A 25,609-nucleotide genomic window follows, 5' to 3' on the forward strand; every position below is an offset into this window, starting at 1 on the left:
CAGCAAACATTAACAAAAATAGAATTTAGTATAATTAAAAACGATATTGTTTGTTTAGTTAACAATTGATCGTCTAGTGTCTCGCAGTATATTATGAAAAACGATTTGTTCGAGTTGTGAGGTGTGGAGAGTTTCGAACAGGTGTTTTTGGCATATGATTATGAACCGAATGACTTTCGCTGTCGAATGAAGTTGGATATCCAAAGAGGTTGTTGAGTCACTAATACTGGAGAAGAAGTAAATGCTGAAGTAATTCGCTTTCGAACCTGTATAATAATAATTACTCAATAAAAACAGCTGTAAAATACACACTAAATACTTTTCCTTAAACGTTATATAAATATAATTAATATTATTAAGTGATACATATTTTCCATTAAGATTAAACTTTGAATGAACAAACAAGGATTAATATTACCTATGAATACATACTAATAGCTTTTTTATATACGTGTTTTTTAAAATATATTATTATATTTTGTAAAATCTATAGTATTGATCATAAAAAGTTTTCTACAGATATCATCTGTATATTTACGGTTAATCGATATACGTATAAACACATATTTATTGGTTATTTGTTACTATTTAAAATTGAATCAATAATATTTATATAGGATTTAACTTAAAAAAATTAATAACAAGCAATTTAGCAAGATTTAATGTAAAAGTACTATAGGATTAATAATACATCTGTGTAATCTATAAAACAGCAACCAAAAAAAGAAACTGTATTTGGTTTAATAATAAATATCCGACGATAATGAACCATCCAGCATCAAATTTAAATCAAATTTGATTCTGTATAAATGATTATTCTATTTTAATGGCATTTCAAGCCATTAAAAATAACAGATATACAGACAATAAATAGTTTCTGTTAGAAAGTATTTAATATCTATGTAATAGATTATTGATCTCCGGTAAGGAAAGTATAGACTAGTAAATTACCTCCGCTTCGGTAGATATTCTTAGAATAAGAACCATAGCTCCCAGTATAATAGTTATCACGCAGAAAACTCCGAAAAATGCTTCACTGTTTCTATTAGTAGCCATTAATCCTGTAGACCAAACCAGAGTTAGAAACATGATAATGATAGCCGAAGCCCAGCGAGCAGAAAGTGCATTTCTAAAACATTAATACATACGTTATGTTAGTTTGTTTATTCGAAACATCACATATAACTATATAGTAAAATATTTCTAATAAAAATTCTTAATATTAAGAGTTTTTCTGCATTACTTCTCTAAACTTGAAAAGGGAATTGACGGAATAAAAAGTTAAAATTGGATCGGTCTGTTAGATAGAACTTTTAATTTTCGCATTTCGATTAATCTATATTCCATATTACTTCGCTTCTTGTGCAGATAAATTGCTTTTGGTCTGTTAATCTGGATGTAAAATATGAATTCTCACAATTTTAAAAATTGTAGAATTGTTAATATATCTCCGAAATAGATTCTGTCCGTGACAAATGATTAAATTGACAATGTAATCGGCTTCTTCAAAATATAGAAAATTCTAGAAGTTACAGCGACGACTTCTCGATAATAAGTAAGAATATAGTTTTCTAGAAGGAATTGTGAATCGAAATGACAAGAAAACAATATTTTGAATGTTTTTCCAGATTGAGGTGTATTTACAGTGTATTTACACACTCAATTTGTTTACGTTTATGAGATTTCGGAGTGGGGAAAATGGGGTGGGTCATCATATAAAGCCTCATTAAAGGGCTGAAATATTAAGGACTCAATTATCTTAATCAGAAGTGGATGAAATTTGAGAACACGATACAAGGCAAGTTAAATAAAAGCGTTTAAAATTAAATAAATAAAATACCTCGCTCTTTTCACATCTTGTCGTCTGACGTTTGAAGGAATATCTTTTATGACTAATACCATTAATAACAACAAGATATGAACTCCTACACAAATTCCTACGGGGATGATTGTTACCCATTTAATACCGTTATCAACATTCATCCAACAACTGGAAGATATTTTTTGAATGTCAGAGTAATAATAAAAAATTAAAACAATATCTTAAAATGTATACATTTATACAATAATACAGTATAGTAAATTATTATAATATTATATAAATAAACTTACTTATCACTAGAAGTAATGTAATGATCATGGGCCACAATTACTGTTAGTATTGTAATAGCCGCTGGTAAACCTAGAAAATTTTATAAAATTAACGCGAAATTTATATTTAAAATAATAATTTATTAAAGTAAGAATTATAATTACTGAACTCACCCCATCCTATAGTTAACAGTGGACATCTGTTAACGAATATATATGGAAACCAGGACAACAACATTCTCGATATAACGATAATCTCTAATAAATGACATGTAAAAACAACTAAGAAGAAAAACTGTAAGAAAATGGATATTGCTAGACATAATGACTGAAAAAAAAGAAATATTTGTAAATAGATATTTGTAAAATTCCAATAAACGTATAAATAAAATGCATACGTACATAAGAAATATAATAAGATTCACATGTTGTAATTAAAATACACGTATAAGCTCCTAAAAGAGCAAATTCAGAAGAGACGTGAGCTAAGCATTCGTTGAAAAACATCCTATAAGACATATTATTATATAAAACGAAGATTTTATAAAGAATTATATTATGTAATTGTATTTTAATAAGGAGCTTAACAATACTTAGTAGTTATGTAAATGATGACAGTTATCCCAACTAAAAGAATTAATGTGCAGCATGCGATCACTCGAAATACTAACATAGGGTATTCTTTTTCGGGCTTTAGAATCTAAATATAATATTTTTTTAATATTAAGGTTTATATATATTATTTAAGAAAATAATTAAATGGCATTTATTATTTACATCGCCGTATTCTTCATCGTCTGGAACTTGTCTGATGTGTCTAACCACACTTCTTTGTGATTCAATTCGACTGACTCGTACTTCTAGGATTAAAAAGACAGAAAGTAAGTAAATAAAATAATGATATTTATTAATTAAAGAAAGTAAATAATTTATAATATTACTTGGCAATTTGCAGGCAAAATTTTTCTTATCTGTACAATTAAAAATAGAAAATTGTCCTAAATATCTGCGATTTTCGACTTTATAAGAACAACAAAGTGCTGCTGCGGGAATAACAATACTTTCGTTTTTCCAACATTTCGGATTAATTTTGACATCTGTAAAATAATTGGCATAGCTTCATTATTGTAATAGGAAGGACAGTAATCAACCCAATGTAATTATACTACTCTCAATATAGTTAACTACTAGTTACAATTGCTGTTCAAATTTGTTAATTAAAACTATTAATTAACTAAATGTTTATTTTTAACTACTCTAACTACTTTCCTGTTGATTCATTATAACGTTTGGGACATTAAAACGTTGAGAAATGCAAAAAAATTCGGGTTTCCCTCCCCCCATAAGTATGGATGTTAGTGTGTTTAGGGGACATAATTTTGTTCACCTTATTTGAAGCTTAATAACTCCTGTACCTTTAGCGAAATATTTCTGAAATTTTCCAGAGACGTTTGTGTATTAGGGAAATTGATACGGTTAAATTTTGGTGGTTAAAGGTCGAGGGGGTGGGGAGATAAATGGGATCGTGTGTATCTCCAGTAGGGTCGGACTTCGTGACGATTTTACTGGTTATTAGCATTTACAATTTTTTATAAAACCCATCCCTACCATCAAAATTAAGCCTTTTCCCATTTTATAATGATTTAAAAATGTAAAAAGTTTTTAATAATAAAATATTATAACAGATGGCGCCACACGCAGTTCTACACGTTGACGGGAAAGTTAAGCAACGAGTTGCTGGATGATTTTAGAATATAAAAGGTATAAAAGTGTTAAATAATAAGAATGAAATGAAAACATAACTGTTATTTTAATCCATTCAAATTTTTTGTTTCTATAGATCGGTCGCCGATCTTTCTGACTTCAAGGGCCATTAAACTCACAATTTGGATTATCGGGGCCGGATCTACATAGGAACTAATAGGGCTCGTCAGTTCCATTTCAAGTCCCCTCTTCATCCCTTTACCTGTGCACCCGATGCCCTGCCTAATTACGGCACTGTATTTAGTTAAAACAACTCTTTATGTTGTTAATAAATTCTAATTAATATATCTTAATGGCATGAAATCATTATATATCATTTACCGAATTTAGATATATCCAAATGTACCCAAACATTAGTTATTGAAGAGGACGAGAGAAAAGCCGTGAAGAATTCTAGATCTTCTTTTTCAATAAGATCAGACAATATTCCTCCCTTTCTTGTACAAAATTTAACGGCTTCGTTCCATGTTCTTTTCTTTAACGGTATCCAGTAGCAATTGAGTTTATACGGAGTCTCCTTAATGTCGCACACTAAAACGAAAACCAATTTAATTATCTTAAAAATATAACCGTATTCAATTTTTATTAACAACAAAAAATTTATAACGATGTATCATAAAAGCATTTAATTACTTTTTTCAAGAAATTAAATGGCAAAAACTAATACTAAAGTAAATTTTATTATAACATTATAACCGCATTACATTTTTAACTGTTTATATAGTAGCTTTAATTGTCTTCTTTTACTACATTAAATTTAATGATAATAATAAAGTTAATTATTAAATTCGGAAGTGTTTTAAATAAATGAAGTAATTATAAAAGATTTATTTATAAATTATGAAGGCAATTTTACTTATTTGTTTACAAATTGAGTCTTAATTTTCCGTTTTATTTCTGTTAAATTACGTTTCCTTTTCTGGCTTATAGTAAAATTTAACAGAAAATTGCTACGTTTTTCCGTTTCAGACAGATTTTAATATATTTGTGCATACATTTTCGGCTAATGAAAACAGTTTCTTCCGTAGCAAAATTACACTTTTCATGGGTGATTTGCATATAACTTGCTGAAGACTGTTAAATGAAGAACCGTTTTTACGGCTTACAACGCATTAAGTTAACTTATACCAGCGTATCATTATACAAAAGCATGTCGAGGAAGTAAAATCGGCCATTATATAAACCTGACTTTAGCTTAAACTGTATATAATAAAGGATAAATTTTAGCCATAAAAAATTAATAATTTTATACTGACGTAATTATTTATGATTGATTAGTTAATTAAAAGCCTTTGCACTTCGATTAACGTTTAAATAGCTTCAGAATGCTATCGAATATTCACCGTACACATCAATAGTATTTAAATAAATTTATCAAAGCTAATTAATAGACTGTAAAGAATAGAACAGGAACAAGTCAAACTTTAATTTTTTTTAATAAATATGTCAGAAAATAGTTATTGAGTTATTTTATTGAAGTTTTTAATATTTTTTCGTCACTTCAAATTATTTACGGCACCATTTTACCTTCTAATCAAAGCAGGTGCTGGTAGTCTTATCAATTTGGAATCTGGAAAGCAAAAGTAACGTGTTACCCTGTTACTTAAAAAAATAGGAATAATTTTTTAATGAATAATTCCGAATAAGACATTTGATGACAACACATCTGCTTTCCTGTCTGAATTTGCCGCGTGACATCGTGACATCGTTAGGTGTGTGTGATAAGGCGCCTTAAACCCAGCCACGATTACTAGAACATAAGGTTGGTGAACTCTTCCAAAACCTGTCTAGAGACAAGCACTGCTACCAGGGCGGCGCTATCAGCAACTTAGCATGTGGTCATACGGAAAGCTGTCGCCATGTCTTTTCCAAAATGCTTATTTAGCCACAGCCACATACTATACTTATTTGGGGAAATGGAAGTAATCTAGCACTTATTTAGATAGAAATTCGGGCAGAAGAAAACAAATGTCGTTTTCTAAATTTAGAATTAATTTTTACTATTATTATTTGTTCATTTAATATACTATTTAATAATTTTTGGAGTTCGTTTACGTTAAGGATGTGGGATATAATATATACATTTACTAAATTTTTCACTAACAATGCCCAATTTTCCACTAACATTGTCTGATTTATAGATCCCATATTAGATGCGGAATTAATTCTCAATGCTATAACATCTTGACTACATTTAATTAAATCAAAAATTATATTTTTAAGAAAAGAACCATCTGTTGAGTGACTAGTATAAAAGTAAACAACAGTCTGTTTCCACCTTGTAAATATACCACCTAACATAAAGACTAGTGAATGAAAAGCCAAGTCAGTATAATTTGGTAATGTTACCTCGCCATAACATGTATTAGTATTTGTGTCATAATCAGTGCTTGCAGTTAGTGATGTTTTATACTCAATTAAAACACATTGCTTCTCTTTATCTCTTTCCAAACCATCAACTTTGATTTTATGAAAATCAAACACTTCGTACAATATTCCACTTTCAAACTGTAAGTTTTCCAGTCGTCTATGTAAGGTTGCATTTGAGCAAACTGTCATAACCTTTTGAACCACAGCTAAATCTCAACCCTGACGCTGTATATACTGTTTCGTCGAACCATTTTTAAACACATTGATTTTCGAGCATTGAACTCTTCATTTAATATTGTAGAATAATCGTGTTAAAAATTATCTGTTGCTGGTTCATAACACGCTGCCTGTTCAATACAACTCGCACCATCTTTTGACATTTTACAGAAAGTGGGTTTCTTACTGGTGGAGCCTTTCTAGACTTTTTGTGGTGCGTAAGAAAATATGGAACGAAAAGCACTACGCTTCAATTTTCTAGTTCCATCAACTCTATTTATTCCCACCGATCATCAGCAAAATGTACCCGAAAATCAGATTAAGTGTATTATTTCAGATATTAAGACAGAACATTTCGATTTAAACAATTTATGCTATTACTTATTTAGTTGTATAAAACTTATCGAATAATTATACAATTACAAACCATAACGTAAGTAACACATAAGATAATTTTTACTTAAATAACATAAGTCAACAGTCTCATATTAGTTATATAATTATTTTATAATTTCCATGCAATTAAATAAGTATTATATATAAATATGTTTATAGAATATTCAATCTATTCTACTGTGAGGTATATTTATAAACCAACTTAATACACATCATACTTATATATTATTATTGTTATTCATTAAACTAAAATAACAATTTATTATAAGTGGCTTATGATAAACACTGTATAATTAAAATGTATTTATTATTCACCAACCATTTTTATACCAAATTCTATTTCATATATTTTATGTTCTAAATCACAAATCTACTGTAATTTACAATACTTTTTATTAAAATAAAGTAGATTTGTATAATTAAGGACTTTCGTGTCAGATATCGTATATCACATATTACAAATATTAAACTATATCAATACTCATAATTAGTTTACGTATACTGACTTTTTTTAATTTAAATTTTAAGCAATATGGACTGTTTTATGAATAAAAATAGCATCCGAATATAAAGTAAGAATTTTACATACATAGATAATTGTTAATACTTCACATACATAGCTGCTGTCGGTTGTTTTCCGGTTTTTTCTTTTGACTTTTGTTTCCCAAAGTTTCCGACGTGCAGGATTTCTCGGAAAAACTTTCTCGCTGCGATTTGTGCAGCCAAAAGCGGCACATCCAGTCATACTCTAAGAATTATTAAAGTGAAAAGTAAGTTAAACTAAACAATAACTTCTTACTTAAATAACAAATATCAGTACGTAAGAACTAGCATAAAACTGAAAAACTTAAGATTAATACAAATAAACAGTATATTGTCATTCGAAATATTGTCTATATATTCTTAATATCACTAACCTTTGATTAATTTTAATTTATCGACGAAGCTTTCGTTCCAATCTGGCTAACACGTTGTTTGGAAGAATAATGGTGGCTTAAGGTCACGTGATCGCAAACTGCCAATAGAAAAGCGTTCCTTATATGGCCACTCTCTTATTACAGGCTCTCTAGTTAGGCCACGTTGGTTACTGCTATAGCAGGTGTAGTGGATGGAATCGCCCAGGCGAGTGATTCCCGCTCTGTTTGTAACCTAACGGAAACTTTCGTAATTCAAAATCATAGCCGTTACGGAAGAACCCTTAGAAAAGATCCGTTGGGAAAGCCGTTGTGGTTTGAATCGACGATCGACGGACGATTGGCTGTCGGAGAATGGCCGTTGGGCGGAATTTATGAAGACATCGAAGCTGATTGGCGGAGAATTTGAACGTCGGCTGCTATATAAGGAGCAGTTCTCGGCGGGAAAAAAAAGTCCTAGGTTCTAGGTTCTGGGTTCTCTCTTTGGGACCTTGTTGAGACCTGGTGTAAGTGGAATCCCGTTGGACTATCACGAACTTTTCTTGATTCAGAGGTGTTGCGAGTACTAAGTCTGTTAGCGGAGGTCGTAAGGTGTCCTTCCGACGAACTTGTACGGAACATAGTCGGTTGTAACTTATATTAGTGTATTGTGAATACCTAGTTGTAAACGTTATTTTGTATTTGTTTTGTATGTTCGTCTTCTCAATATAAACGTTGTGTTTTGTCAATCCGACTGGTGTTATTTTGAACATTACTGCAGGTTTGTTAAGTAAAGAATCGCATTAGGATAGTGCTACTGGACACAGAGCTTCACGCTGACACAGATTGACAGTAATATTCGCGTTTAATAAAACAATAAAGCTATGCTTACAATAGAGATTTATAGTCTAGATAGCGATGCGCTGTTCTTAATCGTGTATAGCGAGGATTACACTCCTTCTTGAATGATTGTCCTCAAACTACAAAAAATGTGTTTTTATTCCCTTTCGGAGAGGATTTAGCTATGTCCGTACGGTCTCGGCCGCATTTCTCTCCTGGAAGCAATTATTGTGACAATTAAATTCTTCAGCATCCCACTTTTCCGTCAAGAGACTTCGAAATCACCAAGAACTCCTTTGTATGTGAGTTGTATTTTGATAGACGTTACATTAATTATACAAATCTACGTTATTTTAATAAAAAGTATTGTAAATTACAGTAGATTTGTGATTTAGAACATAAAATACATGAAATAGAATTTGGTATAAAAATGGTTGATGAATAATAAATACATTTTAATTATACAGTGTTTATCGTAAGCCACTTATAATAAATTGTTATTTTAGTTTAATGAATAACAATAATAATATATAAGTATGATGTGTATTAAGTTGGTTTATAAATATACCTCACAGTAGAATAGATTGAATATTCTATAAACATATTTATATATAATACTTATTTAATTGCATGGAAATTATAAAATAATTATATAACTAATATGAGACTGTTGACTTATGTTATTTAAGTAAAAATTATCTTATGTGTTACTTACGTTATGGTTTGTAATTGTATAATTATTCGATAAGTTTTATACAATTAAATAAGTAATAGCATAAATTGTTTAAATCGAAATGTTCTGTCTTAATATCTGAAATAATACACTTAATCTGATTTTCGGGTACATTTTGCTGATGATCGGTGGGAATAAATAGAGTTGATGGAACTAGAAAATTGAAGCGTAGTGCTTTTCGTTCCATATTTTCTTACGCACCACAAAAAGTCTAGAAAGGCTCCACCAGTAAGAAACCCACTTTCTGTAAAATGTCAAAAGATGGTGCGAGTTGTATTGAACAGGCAGCGTGTTATGAACCAGCAACAGATAATTTTTAACACGATTATTCTACAATATTAAATGAAGAGTTCAATGCTCGAAAATCAATGTGTTTAAAAATGGTTCGACGAAACAGTATATACAGCGTCAGGGTTGAGATTTAGCTGTGGTTCAAAAGGTTATGACAGTTTGCTCAAATGCAACCTTACATAGACGACTGGAAAACTTACAGTTTGAAAGTGGAATATTGTACGAAGTGTTTGATTTTCATAAAATAAAAGTCGATGGTATGGAAAGAGATAAAGAGAAGCAATGTGTTTTAATTTAGTATGAAACATTATTAACTGCAAGAACAGTAAACAGAAATTGACTGACAGACACGATGACATTTGCTAAATTATACTTTTCAACAGAATACTTATCGCATAGCAAATTGCATAATTTAGAATAGCAAAATTTTATGAAGATATCTAATTATGATATATGCGTATAAGAATACTAGAGTAATTAAAATAATAGAAATGACCACTTAAATATACAATAAACGATAATCGTTTCAAATATCTATCGAACGGTCGGATTTTGTATTGGGTTACAGGGCTAAATAATTACTGAGAAATTTGGCACCACAATCCTGCCTGTTGCTAAATTTCTCAGTAATTATTTAGCCGTATATCCCGATAAAGAATCCGTCTGTTCGTTTGTCATTTGATTACTTAAATATGTATTAATGCAAAATTCACGTAAAAATTTCAATATTAAATATTTAATAAAACTTCTATATTTTTTCCAGTCGGGAAATTTTAATCGTATAGACATACGTACGTTTAAATAATTTAAAATCTAACCATAGCGACTGGTTCTGCTATGGTTAGATTGTATCCGTAGGCATGGAAAAGTGTAACATTTATTCTAATATAGATGTTTGGCCTTTTATGAGTTATTAATTATTGATAAAGATTACAGTTTAATTATTTTCTACAGCAGATAAAAATTACGATTAAATATTAGCGATTTTAATACATATTTTTTATCGATATATTTTATTATATTTAAAATTATTTTATAATGTACGTTTATCTTGTATTAATAAAAGATTGGTTGGTTATGAATTTACGTAGATATCAGCGGCTTTAAAATATAAAAATAATCCCTATTTTTAAATGATAGAATTAATATAAATAGCTCAATTCGATGTATACAATTTATTAAAATTTTAAAGATAAATGGCGATGACACCAATTATATTTTTAGATTATTATTAAGATTGATTTATACGTTAATATCTCTACCGTAAAATATTATAGCAATTTTTCAACATTTCGAAAATATTTTTAGACGGTATTTAATTTTGAAAAGTTATATATTGTGGAGGATTTTTCTAGTCTTGAATCCAGTGATGCACTCAGGATTTAATCTTGGGGGAGCGAGTTAAACGGATAAAAAATGCCAATTCGATACAATGACCGCTAATGTTAGTAATATAGAAATAGAAGACACGATACAATACAAATACAAAAATATTTTCGAGAAAAGTACGAAGATATCCATCGACTTTCTTCATTCTGAATGAAGTTAAAGCATATAAAGCTTCATTGTAATTCCAATTTGAAATGCTTTAATTACATTCAGAATTAAAGTGTTTATCATAAAATATGCAAATTAAATTTTTTTTTGTAAGGAAATTGCTTAACAAAAAATGATGTTATGCCCTTTTTCTTCTTTTCTTATTATTCAAATTAACTGATTTAATTTAAATATTACGAGAAAAGGAGATTAATTACCATCGCCTGCATTAAATACGAATAGTTAACAACAATTTAAAAAAATAAATTAATCAGAGATAAATAAATAAATAAATTTTATGCAGATATTTCGGAAAAAAGAATTTTTCAAGAAAAATTTCTTTTTTGTTTTTTACTTGTTTTACTCACTTTCTTCTTTAACTGGATTCTCTTCGGTGTGATAAATTATATTCCAAAAGACGTATATTAAAATGATTCCATGCAAATTACAAATAGATTTAATCATGGTTTACGGTCTTTGTGTTTCGTCTGCAATTCTGCCATGGTTCGTAATCATTGACAGAATTTATATTAAACAACATCTACCTTTCGGTTCTTGTTTGCTGTTTTGTAACTATGGTAACAAAAATCGAGTTATATAGGAAAAAACTTCACCAAGTTTGATAATAACAGAAAATATAACGTACTCTCTCTTATTTATGCTAACACATTACGACTTGTTTCCATGTTTCTATCGAAACCTAACTCGTAATATCTTTCGCTAGAACTCTACACAATTTTTTAATGTTTAACATAGTTGTACCGCAACAAATCATGCTCGAATGTTACACATAAGCCGATAGCAATGACAAGTTACGTTTCTATCAATACGAAATTACGAGTTATGTTTCTATCGAAGCGTAACTTTGTAATGTATTTCCATAGAATCCTACAATTTTTTAAAATATACTTGTATCACAACATAACTGATACGCAATCCCGCACTATTTTTAATCATTTTTGATTTAGATACATTTAAATTCTCATCAGGAAGGGTATTAACGTGCCAAATACAGGATTCTAGAGTTGCACTTCACTCATCGACTCGACTCTTAACGTGCTGTAATCGCGAATTTAAATAAATATCTAAATTTTTTGCCCATTAAATCCGAATTCCGTTATATAGAGGTCCGTTAAATCGATTTAAATAAATTATCTATTTATATATAAATAACTGAACGTAAATATTTAATATTATATATCTAACTATGCTTCGTTTGTTATATATTCCAACAAGCATCATAACCCCTTGTAACATTGCATTAATCCCAATGTTTTTATCACCGTAATTCATCTAGACCTACATCAACATTCTTCCGAGTTTCATTGATCTTCGCAATTCGTGACAGTGTCACGTATGACCTATATGCATCAGTCACGTTTCCACCCATTAGCGTGTCATTTCGTACCATTTTTTGAAAATTTTGTTAGATGAACTACATCTGACATTCCTTAATAATAATAATAATAATGAGAATTAATACATTATAAAAAAATGACAGTATTAAAGATAACACAAGATATTTTTATACATACTTTTATTATGAAAAAATGTGAATTTACATGTAAAAAATTAAAATTTACATTGACAACAAAGCAATACGGCCATATAAAACTGAGTGCGATACACTTTATTTTAAAGCAATTAATGTCTTTCGGAAGAAATAAAAATCCCTCACAATATAATACATATTATGCCTACATATTTACAGTCCGTTTCCCCTTATACAAATATCATTCGGTAAAAAATATATTCAATAGTTAAAATGTACACATCTTTATATATATATACATACAAACGTTTTAAAAAAAATCTATATAAGGAATGAAAGGACGGATAATTAAAGGCATTTTAAGTGAATTATTATTATAAATTTCGAGATATTGATTTTTATATTCCAGGCATTTATTTTTCCATTGGAGATTACTTCATAAAATGCAGAATAAACTAATTCCTTCGTGTCTGGCAGGTTGCTTGCATGAAAGCGTTTTTATGTTGACAATATATAAAACCGTCGGTGGTAAATGTCGGATTTGAAAGGTCCATTCATCACACTTTTTTGTCATCGTAACGAACGTTTATACGATATCAAAGCGCATCCAACTTCGTAAAGCCATCTGTACTGATTCTATAGAAAAAAAGAAAAGTTATGAATGACTTGTCGAGTTCAATAAACATCTGAAACTAATCAGAAATGTATTACATTTCTTACTTTTTAAATCAATTCATTTAATAGAAATTTAAAACTGAACGTCGAGAGTGTTCGGATTATTATAAGGAACAAGTTCAAAAATTAACATCATTATTAAGCAATTATCTCTTATTGAATCGATTGCTTACACTGGTTCCTAATGTTTATTAATTCTCTATCTTCAATTCGTTAAAATAAGCGAGATATTTTTAATGATCTTAATAACAAATTCTAATCAACTTTAATGGGAATTTAGAGATTAAGCGAATTTTTATCGAGATATTTAATTGATTTTTCCTAAACATTATCATCGAAACATTTGCTTATTGTTTAATAGCGGTAACAAACTTTAATGATGTACTGTGTATTAAATATACTTTTCTAGATAAAAATCAATGTTTAGCAGGATAAATTATTAAATAGTTAAAGGGTTTTAAACAGTTTATGCTATAAATTCATCCAAATATGCAAATAAAATTAAATTTCTAGTAACTTTGCATGCGAAACAAACATTAAATTTAATTAAATCTTTCCGTTTTCGTACGTGTACAAATAGCTAAATTATTTAGAATGGATAAAGCTTTAAGAAATCAATGACAATGTTTTTATTACTGATATAAACAAATATTGTTACTATACAAATGCTAACTTTTTAGATATTAAAGTAATAATATCAATCGGTAAGTCAATCGTATGTAGAACAACATAAAATAAAAAAAATCACGCATACAAAGTGGAGACATGCTTTCCAGAGATAAATATATAATAAGGTAATTGTAATGTTTTGATTTACTTTGATTTATTTGCTAGCTTTTTCGTGTGTCCTGTGCAAAATTTCATTCTTGGTCTCCCTCTTTTTCCGAAAAAAAAAAAAAATAGTTTAACTAAACCAGCAACGAGTTGCTCAACTTTCCCGGCAAAATTTAAAATTTTGGTGGCGCCATCTGTTAGCATGTTTTATTAAAAATACTTTTTATATTTTTATCTATTATAAAATGACAAACAGCTTAATTTTGACGGCAGGGATGAGTTTTATATTAAAAAAAAAAAAAAAAAAAAAAAAAAAATTGTAAATGCCAATAACCAGTAAAATCGTCAATAAGTCCGACCCCATTGGAGATACAATTACACGACACACCATTATCTCCCCATCTCCTCGACCTTTAATCACCAAAATTAAATAGCTTCGTACTCCCTAATACACAAACATCCCTGCAAAATTTCAGAAATTTTCCATAAAAAGCACAGGAGTTATTAAGCTTCAGAGGGTGCCGTTGCACCTGCCTAGTTATAACACCGGTTTTGCAAGTCATAATTGTAATTAAAGAGAATCAATCACTATTCTAATGAAGAAAACAGGAAAAATTCTATATCTTGTTACAAAATAAAAGAATAGAAATCATTTATTTCCTGATAGATAAATCAAAATAAATCATATTCATTTTTGAATAAGTGTAAAGAAATCCATTTAACAAGAGCAGTGATTTCAGTGGTAGACAGTCTAACACATGATAGAAATCCCCGAAATTCTGAAATCGATAATGAAACTCGAGCTATCTCGGCGGTAATGGCAAGTTAACAGCAAAACACCAGTGATAAATTCATTAATATTTATGACCAGTTTAGTAGTTTGTGTTTACCTCGTTATTTATCATTTGAATAAATAATATCTTTTTATTCTACTCCATCACACAAATAGAAAACACTTCGAATAAATTGTATTTTATGTATTTATATATTTGTAATGAAATAAAAATTGTTTTCGTATGCCTCAACAATCCATTTCTTTACAGCAAAATAGAAAATACAAATTCTGTCGCTTTGATTATATTACGATTGTAATAGGTCGTAATGAAATAATTATATTACAAAGCATTTTTAACAAATAATTTCTTCTTTCCTTTCCATCTATTAATTTAGGTCAATTGTAAATAAAGAATTAATTCAGAAAAGACTATAATGTATATCTCACGCACACACACACGAATTGAGTCTATATGGGTGTGTGGCAACATATGTGTTGTTAGAAATAATCTGCTACATATTATAATGATTAATATAAAATAACCTTTAGAATAAGTTAACTTAACATAAAAAAAATCAAATATAAACTCACTAAAACTGGTACGAAAGTCGGACGATTAATTCTAACAGTTCTAACAGCTTCGAAAACGTCTATGGATCCTTGACTTCTAAATTGATCTCTCATATAAGCTGAGGCACAGAAAAATCCTGACATGCTAGAACCATTGCTGAAAAAATATATATATATATATATATATAAATTCCATTGCCATATTACATGTTTAATACAGATTAACATATGTTGTAATATATATATATATATATTACAACATATGTTAATCTGTATTAAACATGTAATATGGCAATGGAATTTTTTTATAAAGTAGTTATATTGTAAATTTCAGAATAGAAATAAAAAGATAGTTTACTTACTAACACATAACAATGACTGGCTTGTGTTTTGATTTATGTTGCCATCTTCCAATCTTGTTCAACATATAAACTACATTATTTACTGCAGGATGGGTCATTTCGTTAATTTTGCAATCTTTAAGTTGAAACTGACGAATCTTTCTTGTCTTGTGTCCCTAAAATTTAAATATGAGAATTTATTAATGCTTAAAATATTAAACTTTCTATACACTTATCGAGCTTTGCCACGCTTGTTATATTTAAATCAGGCTTAATCATACAATGCCAGATTAAACGAAAGCCTGAATCATTGTATAATTAAGCCTGATTAAGGAAAACTAACAAGTTAAAGTCTTAGTATTTAAAACCATTCAAATTACATTAAGAAAACTGTTTTTTTTTTTTCCTATGAAAATAATTGAAAATGCCTTAAGAAAAATGCTCTTAAAACATACTTTTTCATTTTTCTAATTTCTCATATTAATATTAAATTGTGATTAAAAATAAATTAAAGATAAAAATTACAATGCATTATTCATGATCCAAATTAAATGTCGTACTATCTAGATTAACAAAATAGAAAAAAATAATAGTAATAATAATTAATAAATGCAAAAAGTATAGAAATAAAAATAACCTGATCCATATTTCTTAATTTTAAATGTCGAATTACTCCAGCACGGTTGGATTTACTCATTACGTGATCGATCCTATAATTACCTCGATATACCGTTCCCGATTCTGGCCAAGGCACGGGAGCCGTCTTAAAGAAAATAAAAATAAGGTTATTATTATTATTATTTTATCATCTTTATTAGATAATTAAACAACGATCAATTACCTCGTCTTTCGAATTAAAATCGTTTAAGACCACCATAACTGTAGAGCCGACATCGTAAACAAGCTGCCAGAAGTCGTTAAGTGTTTCTGGTAGAGGATATTGGGTAACAATATACGATTCCGTACGACCGTACCCCTATAAAAAAGAAAAAAGAAAAATTATTGATTTGTCACACGAATAAATCCATGGCTAAACTAAAACATACCCTAAATACTTACATTACAGTAAACAGCATTCACATACATTATGGAATTTCCAGCTTTTAATATTACTCTTCCAGCTTCGGCTAAAATATGTAAATTTATTATTATTATTATATTTTAATAGAAGAAAAATAAGGTATTTTTCTATCTTACAAGGTAAAATATCTAAGGAACGATTTTTTGATTTATTATCCCCTTTCAACGCAGTTAAACATTTGTCTTCTGTGAAGGGAGGTGTCAGCTTTTCTAGTTCCTAAAACGTGTAGAGAGTGTTTATACTTTGTTATATACAGGAAATTACAGGGGAAAAAAAAAAAAAAATATATATATATATATATATATATATAAAATATACCTCAAACTGAAGTTGCAGACCGTTTTTCTTTTTCTCATTGTCTACCATTCTTAATTTATTATAATAAAGAACGAAACTCTCAGAAGTATTCAATGTGATATCACCGAAATGATAATCGATAAGCGCTGTATATACGAACGTATATTGATCCTACGTGTAATAAAACTATTATTATTTTCTTTTATAAAAAATTGAAATTGAAATAATAATAATAATAATAATTAATCGCTTACAAGAGTTTTCTACTAAATTAACTCTCTGTTGCCTCATTTTATATAAAAGACTGAAGACATCTACGGTCCCTTCTGCCTTCAACATATCCAATGCTGCATCCAGTAACATAACAGTTCCGGATCTTCCGACACCGGCACTATAAAATTTATAATGTCGTTTTTTAACACTAGATGGAGGCACAGTAGAATAATTTTTAAAAAAAATATTAATTACAGTACTGTACTATATTTTATTTAATTGACATTAATATTTGGTTAAAAAAATGAATAAATTAAAAAATAAAAGTCAAACCTGCAATGAACGACAACCGGAGCGTTATTGTTCTTGTGGTATTTTTTTGCATAATTTATTAGATTTACCATAGAGAGCGGATAAGAAGGGATTCCATGATCGGGCCAAGCGGTGTAATGAAATTGTCGAATATATCGAGCGCCCGAATGGCCCGCCTGTTAATTATAAACTAAAGTTAATAAATCTGGCTTTATGTAACATTTAATTTGATTAAATACATAAAATAATTGAAATAAGAACAGTATAAATGCATGGCCAATCATTTATAAAATGTTTTACGGATAAATATATTTTATAAACTATTGGTTAGTGTTAAGAAGCAAAACTACAAATTGAATTTTTTTTTAAATATATGTATTTATGAAATAATGAATACACTAGATTTTTGCTAATCCGGCATTCCTTTCACACAGGAATGCCAGATTAGAAAGAGTTCCGGATTATCGATTCTTTTTGGAACTATCCGTAAAGTTACATTAATTCTTTATTAAATGTGTCGTTACAAGCTTAATGCATGCACTACATAAGAGACAAGCACGTGGGGGGAATATTCCGGATAGTCGTCATGCCGGATTAACGAGAAGACGTATTAAATTTCAATACATAATATGATCGATGTTATTACATAACGCTGTCCATTTGTCTTATGTTTTCGACAGGCAAATGATTGTATATAAATTCATAATAGAAATTCATTAAATTGAAGGATATACGATTTACTTTTTCCAAAAACAAAATAGATTAATAAACCCTTTAAAAAATCCATTTAACAATTAACAATTATTTTATTTTATTTTTTAAGCTAAGAAACTTTAATTAAAATTTTATGGTATCGTTAGTTGAGCAATTCTTTTTTATTTTTTTTTTTATTTTGAAAAAGTATCCTGTTAAATGTTATTATTTATATAATTTATCTTACATAATACAAAGAAACGTTTCTATTTGTCTTTTATTTATTTATTTTTAATTATATTACAAGAATTCTTTTTTTATTCGTTACACAAAATCGTAGACGGGATGCGGATTTATAATTGACACTGGCAATTCTCACATTAATTATTAACAGAATAATAATAATAATAATAATAAAATTCTGAAGTCGTATGGGAGAATTCTACCGAAACGTTTCCTGAAAGGTTACATAATTATAACTTGTTTTTCTGTAAAAAGAATATCCTTCTACACACGAATATAACAGAATTGAATGCATGTGTAACTTGTAATTTAAAGTTCGACACGAGTATGGATGCTGTGAGTCATTCGGAAGTAACTTTTGTATTAAATATGTCGAGGACGGAGTGTTTATTTACTTTACTTATAGAACATTTAATTATTCGACTTAAAAGTTCTCCAACTAACTATGGGATTAGAATATATATCTGAAATACATTTTGTATAGATATCGAGTGGTAATTTTGTTCTCAATATCCAATGGGGCCCCCAAATCAATCGGCCTTTTTGCCCATAGGATAACGCGCCACTGCCAATACGTTAATCATATTAATCGATCTCAATAAGTAAATGGAGAATGGTTATAGACACAATTATATACTAAATGGCGGTGCATATAATCTGATCTTTATTTAAATTAAAAGACAGAAATTCAACAGCACAATTAACCAAGGTTAACGAGATTTTTTTTTCTCATTGTCTCTCTTTCTCAAACTATTAATGTTATTCACTATCAAGCGCTTTTATACATTTCTCATTCATATTTTATCTTTCAATCTTTTCCTTAATATAAATAACAGAGTATAAGATAATTTTTTTATGATAAAAAGAAATATTATTACCTTGTGTACTTTAAAAGTGCGAATTATAAAATCAATGAAGACCTGTTCTGACTGAAGAGAAACGGTGATATCTCCGTATCTTTTAACAGTTTCTGGCCAATAAACTTCGCATTTTTTCTAGAAATAAATTATTATTATTATTATTTTATTAAATATATTTTAATCGGGATGAATAATTACTTTTCCATTTTCGATGATGTTAGCAGCCATGATGACTTTGGTTACACTCTCCTGCCAAATCATCCTCCAGAAGTCGTTGACAGTTTTGTCTAATGGGCCTTTTAAAAGCATAAATACAAACGTAAACAATCTAAATTTGAATATTTATGTATCTAATTAACTATAAAATTCAAATTGTTTACCTTGACTACTGATATATGCTTTTGGATGATTGTAACCCTGTAGAAAGAAGCGTAATTAATAAAATACATAATTTCTATTCTTTAAATTTAATAATAAAATTACACTTACATCGATATAACTTGCATTAATATAATCGGAATCTGGATCGTTTTTTAGTTTTTGAAGAACGACTCTGGTTTCATCATCTAGGTTATCGATGAATAATTTATTACGGAATTATGTTAATGATTAATATTAATATATAAAAATAATGAATTACAGGGTAAAAGATCGGCGTATCTATTTTTTGATTTATTTTCGGGTTTCTTTCCAGCTTCCCAAGGTTTTAACTGGCCGGTTTTCAACATCTGTAAGGTACGTTTAAATATTTTAAAACTAATTGTAGTCGTCAACGTGTAATGAAAATGTTAAATAAAAATTTAGCAATTGCCAACACAGAATTATTTCTAATCTAACACGAGTCTTTTAACCTAAATTTTTCACTATTTTATACCATAATACAGGAAGTTGCGAGGCAATTTAACCAATTTTGTCGCTAAATCGCTCGAAGAAGACCCCATTTATTATTCGATGACAAAAAACAGGTTAAACGTAATAATTAAGTTATAATTTCTAGCTTTATAAAATGTCTAATCATTTCTTTTTTAATTAATTAATTATTCACCATCGTTTCGTAAGTGCAAAATAAAATAATTGTATCATAAAGAACCTAGTAATCGCTAAATGAAGTGTTATAACATTAACATAGAACACTAATCCGATTGTCGATTAGCATTATCGATGCAAGCAAATATTGACTAACAATAAAATCAAAGTTCTGACTCTCTAATCATATGTTTAATGATCTGTACTGTTAAGTGGCAAGCTGACGTAATGCATTAAACCTTTCGATTTGTATTAAGATGTAATTCTCAACCAAATAATTATTGATTTTCTTGTTTTTTACGTAAATACACGACGAGGTGCGTGTGAATCATCTTTACACATTTATCATCACTGGAGTAAGACTCGCAGCTTCCTGTGTAATATCAATACAGTATCATAGCCTGTACCATTTTAATAGACGAATGACATTTATTTTAAATTGTTATATCCTAGAATTACCTCAAATCTAGTAAGAAAACCTCCACATTCGTTCATGGTTTTCACATAATGTTCCAAATCTTCCAATCTGATGACATTCTGCTTCTCGACTCCGGGAGGAGAATCGTAGTTCTCTATGATTAATTTACTCTCTTGTAAATCGTCTAACGTATCGGGTCATATAAAATGAAATTAGAAAAGAGACAATAGATTTTTATTCTATTATTTAAAATAAAACTGTCGTTAGAAATTGATAATTATCATTCCTAGTAACTTGTTATAATAATAAAAAAAAAATGACCTTGTATTCTCCTTTAGAATCTTTATTGTTAATTTTAAAGGGATAAAAATAATAAATTGTAGACAATTTATTTAAATAACATTTTAAGCAATAAGAAAAAATGACATTAACATTAGGTATAACTTGCTCGTAATATTGATTTCACAATAATATGTAAATATACACACACACCAGGAAAATTTTCTGAATTGAAATAAGTCTGACTCATGTTATTATTTTCCTTTCTTTTATCCATATATTTAAACGTATAATATCAAATAAAACACAGCAATTCCTGTATGAAACATCTTACTGTTTTATTCGAAAATTCTTAGCTTTTTATAGATTAAAACAGTATTTTAAACAAATAAAATACTGTATATCTTTAATATTACAAGTACTTATTGCTTCTCTTGCTATTTAAAGTATATAAAAACTCGCTACTGTTTATTGTTTCTATACATAATACGAGACTGCAAGAAACATAACGCTATAGAACTTTACGTATAAAATATACTTTATTTACTGACTTAATCGTATTGTATACGAGTTAGCTGAATTATTAATAAACTATAAAAAAATTCTTCATCACTTTATTATAGTTTTATTCACTCAAAACTTTAAACTTATGTAGAATATAACGATTAAAAATGAACACTTCAAAAGGAAACATTAATTATTACATATTTTAGAAATCTTTTTAGCCTAATTTAGTATGGTTGTTGCTTGGTGTAATTTAATACTCAAGCATTTAAAGCTTGCACATGTGTACCAAATGAAAATTCTTCTGTACGAGAATTTTTTTTTAGTTCATGAAGTGGCTCAGCAACAACAACAAAACGAGGAATAAACACTTTTCATTCCTAAATATTTCCTTATATATTTAATACACTGTTAATGGTTAAATATTGTAAATAGTAAAACTCTTACCCAGCTTCATCTGTTTAACATTATTGTTTTGTTCAGTTTCCATAGTAGCAGGGAAAAGTCTTCTTTGCATAAAAAGAAAAAATAATAAATAATTTCGATAATTTTGGATCAATAAATACTACTATTTTTAAAGATATCGAATTTAGATTACACCGTCTCGTAAAGTACTTTTCCACTCGAAAAACTTTGCAGAAAAGTCGGAAAATAACACGAAAATTGTATGCAAATTACACATTAATGTAGACAATTACGTCAGTTATAGTGTGTAAAATGTTTCCATTGAAACTTACTCGAATCACCCTTCGAGATTCGAATTGGAATAGGCATTACCCCTCTTTATCGAAGCGTATAGTCACGTAACGAAGCGAATGAGTCTATTTAGTCACGAAGATCCGTTAAACAGTCGCTAACAACCATCCTCATTAATCACCTCATTTTCCGCTTTAAAAGGCAAAAGGTTTATTTTAAAAAAATGCATAAAAAATCAATAATTTCTAGAATAAATTTCGTGTTCATCGACTTTCTAATCGATTTATATACAATTAGACTCGTTAATGGCTTATATATTAATATTTATTTACGATTAATCAACGCGAGGCGTACGATAATTAAGGACTTTTTTTTTCAGTGTAGCTGGTTCGTACGAAAGATATTAATTATATAGACTATAATCGGGTTTACAATGTTCGATACCCTAAAATATTCGAATTACTTCTTATTTCCAGTATTATACGTGTGTTATATCTGAAGCAGGAGCAGAATTATTCGCTAGAAAATTGCATTTATAGTGGAAGGAAAATCCTTATCGCGATAGAATTTGTGTAGCCTAAATACGTTTTCGTTACTTAATTTTTGTGTTGTGAAAGAAAGGCATCATCTGTTACTACAACAAAAGAGTTTACGTATATGGTGTTGCGTGCATTCTAGCAATAATGATACGAAGCGTAAAACTATAAATAGGTTTGTATGCGAAAAGTTAAATCCAACGACATCACCTACTCGATTCATTGAGTGCCACCAATTTTATTTATAATTTATTTTTCCGCTTAAACTGTTCTATGTACAGGAAAAATCAAATTTCGTCGTGATTTTATGCGAATAAAATGAACAATTTCATTAATTATTTATTTAGTCATAGATATTATTCGTTTATAATAACAATAATAGTCTAGAGAAATGGATCACGTGATTTTTAATCAAAATAGCGGATGTAGTGAAGTAATTCTATAGAATTTTTGACGGAACGGGTTCGTGTATTGATTCGATCTTTGAATATTTTAAATCAGAAATGTCATAATGTTATGTTACTTGTACAAACTTATATCGATTTTTCCTTCTTAAAGGTGATAGTTGCACCTGCAAATCTCAGGGACAGTCGTACAAACAGGAATTCATTCCATTCACGTTTAATGCCAGTAGCAAAATAACGTTCTATTTATCATTGGCTTTACCAGATATGTAATTCATAAATGCTTATATTCTTTTCTATTTTCGACGCTTGCGTACGAATAAAAATCAGTTATAACAATACTTTTAATTACAAATAAACTCGAAACAGTATAGATTTGGTCTATGCACTAAAGTATTATAGAATTTTCCTTGTACTTGAAACTAATGATTGTCAAACAAATAACGAAGGACAAGTCAAAAAACTACAAAGGACATCGAGGCTATTCATTCAAACCACTGATCTAACAATGTTTATAAATAATGGCTGCGAGATTCTTCCTTAAAATGCTTATAAACTTTATTAAAAAAGGAATAAATGCATTATTTTCGTCTGAATAGCGAATCATGTTATTGACCGTAACCATGACAACCCGAACCAAGCATAACACCACCCAGAATGATATCACCATAGGGGTTCATCTATTAAAAAATTTTTTCAACGTCGAGAACTAATACGCTAAACTCTACACCTCTTACACAGGATTTAATTGTTAAATAAATTAAAAATACTCTTGGAAATCGTCTCTTCAACGCCCGCAATAAGTGGTGTGTGTGTCTGGCAGATGTTAAAACACATAAACTTCGATATAGCGTGTTATTTGGCATGTACACGTGACACTTTATATAACTCGGGAAATATCATTAATTCAATATTAATGCATACAGAACCTTAAATAATTTAACAAACATTTTCTTACCTTTCCGTAACATCAACCAGACTTTATCTTCCTCTTTTTCTTTTTTTGAATTTTTGCCGTTCTTTTACATCGTGTCGATATTCTTAGTCTGCCAGGTTTGTTGTCGTCCAATCTGGTTTTCTCGCAGGCCACCCGACTCAACTAATACACGAGTAAGACCTATACCTGGCAATAACAATCGAGTTTAATCACGTGATATAACCTGTTCGCGACCACCCAATGTCCATTTAAGAACTTGGCTAATTTCCTCCTTTCGAGGAAGTAGCGCTGAAATTACCAATCGCGCCATCTGTTACGATTTATAACAAAACTAAATTGAATACAATTAACACAAAACAACAACTAATGACGTCAGGTTTCGTTACGTTTTTTTTCCCCTTCATTCTATTGGTCTAAATAATTTATAGGGGGGGGGGAAAGTAAACTGTTTCGACGCAAACTTCCGGTTTTTAGCTTCCTTATTGTGTATATAGTATTTTAAAAGTGCTATTATGTGAACAAGCTCCCCCTTTGTTACGATAAAGGTTACTAGGTTAGATTAGTAACGATCTGAATTTTTTTTATTTTTAATAATTACGTAAGTAATGTTCATGTTCTTTATCTAGCTTCATTCTTTTGTTGCGATTTAATGAGGATTCTTACTGGAAGTTTCTTTTTCTGTAGAAAAAACAGAATATCGAGACGGAATAGCAGAAGCAGCAGCATCGAGACTTAACGCTTCGTTGCTCCAAATGAATAGTCTGACGAAGTTTATTCTAATAATTTTTTAATTTTTTATTCGTGATAGTGTGTAACTTGCGTAATTTTTAGTGATTTAAGGTTTGAGACCGCGATTTAAGCTACACAATTGAATCTTCGCACTTATAATTAAAGAATCGTAAACATTGAAAATACGTCTAGAAAGTAGGGCGATTTCCTTCGAATTTTGACAAAATACGAAATTACTGTTATTTAAACCTTCCGTTTCGTGACGAACGTTTTGGTCTGTTACTCAAGTGTTTCCTTTAAAATTGCGCAAGAAAGCTCTTCCTGTTTTTTACAAGTGATCATATCGCTTCTTTTCGTATTTCCTTACCATGTTTTTTTTTTTCCTTTTTAATAACGCTAGTTCACCCTTCTTTAAATTTACGTTATCCAAATTAGAACATCGAGTAGCTATCAAATGTTTAAATTCAACGAACGACCTATAAAACGATCCTCTTAAGTAATAATATCAGTATTTTATTCAAGAAACCGCATTAATTACATTTAAAACGTTGATTATGAATTGTAAATGTAGACAGATGACCAGATTTGATTATAATAACCGAGAACAAGTCCTAGACGATGATT

The 25,609-nt window shown here is 29.1% G+C and overlaps 1 protein-coding gene and 1 pseudogene across 1 annotated transcript; both read right to left on the reverse strand.

Annotated features, from left to right (window-relative positions):
* Positions 1–77: 77 nt before the first annotated feature.
* LOC136968384 (adhesion G-protein coupled receptor D1-like) lies at positions 78–11,629 on the reverse strand. The gene is made up of 11 exons (XM_067262394.1): positions 11,499–11,629; positions 4,177–4,386; positions 3,033–3,188; positions 2,869–2,951; positions 2,685–2,791; positions 2,494–2,599; positions 2,266–2,419; positions 2,113–2,182; positions 1,841–1,990; positions 952–1,129; positions 78–266 (listed from the first exon to the last, which is right to left on the reverse strand). Exons 1-11 carry the CDS (start codon positions 11,593–11,595, stop codon positions 159–161), a joined length of 1,419 nt encoding a protein of 472 aa, XP_067118495.1. The 5' UTR covers positions 11,596–11,629; the 3' UTR covers positions 78–158.
* Positions 11,630–12,650: 1,021 nt separating this feature from the next.
* Positions 12,651–24,537, reverse strand: LOC136968388 (receptor-type tyrosine-protein phosphatase mu-like; annotated as a pseudogene).
* Between the last annotated feature and the right edge of the window lie 1,072 nt (positions 24,538–25,609).

This window comes from Centruroides vittatus, unplaced genomic scaffold (assembly GCF_030686945.1).
Source record: "Centruroides vittatus isolate TY-2023 unplaced genomic scaffold, ASM3068694v2 contig_1457, whole genome shotgun sequence".
Taxonomy (NCBI): domain Eukaryota; kingdom Metazoa; phylum Arthropoda; class Arachnida; order Scorpiones; family Buthidae; genus Centruroides; species Centruroides vittatus.

Excerpts from the sequence above, each read along its gene's own strand:
- LOC136968384 (XM_067262394.1), bottom strand. The coding sequence starts at position 11,595 with ATGATTAAATCTATTTGTAATTTGCATGGAATCATTTTAATATACGTC. Across the intron at positions 2,600-2,684 it reads ATCATTTACATAACTACTAA|GATGTTTTTCAACGAATGCT; the intron begins GTATTGTTAAGC and ends TATGTCTTATAG. Across the intron at positions 1,130-1,840 it reads CAAGATGTGAAAAGAGCGAG|AAATGCACTTTCTGCTCGCT; the intron begins GTATTTTATTTA and ends TTAATGTTTTAG.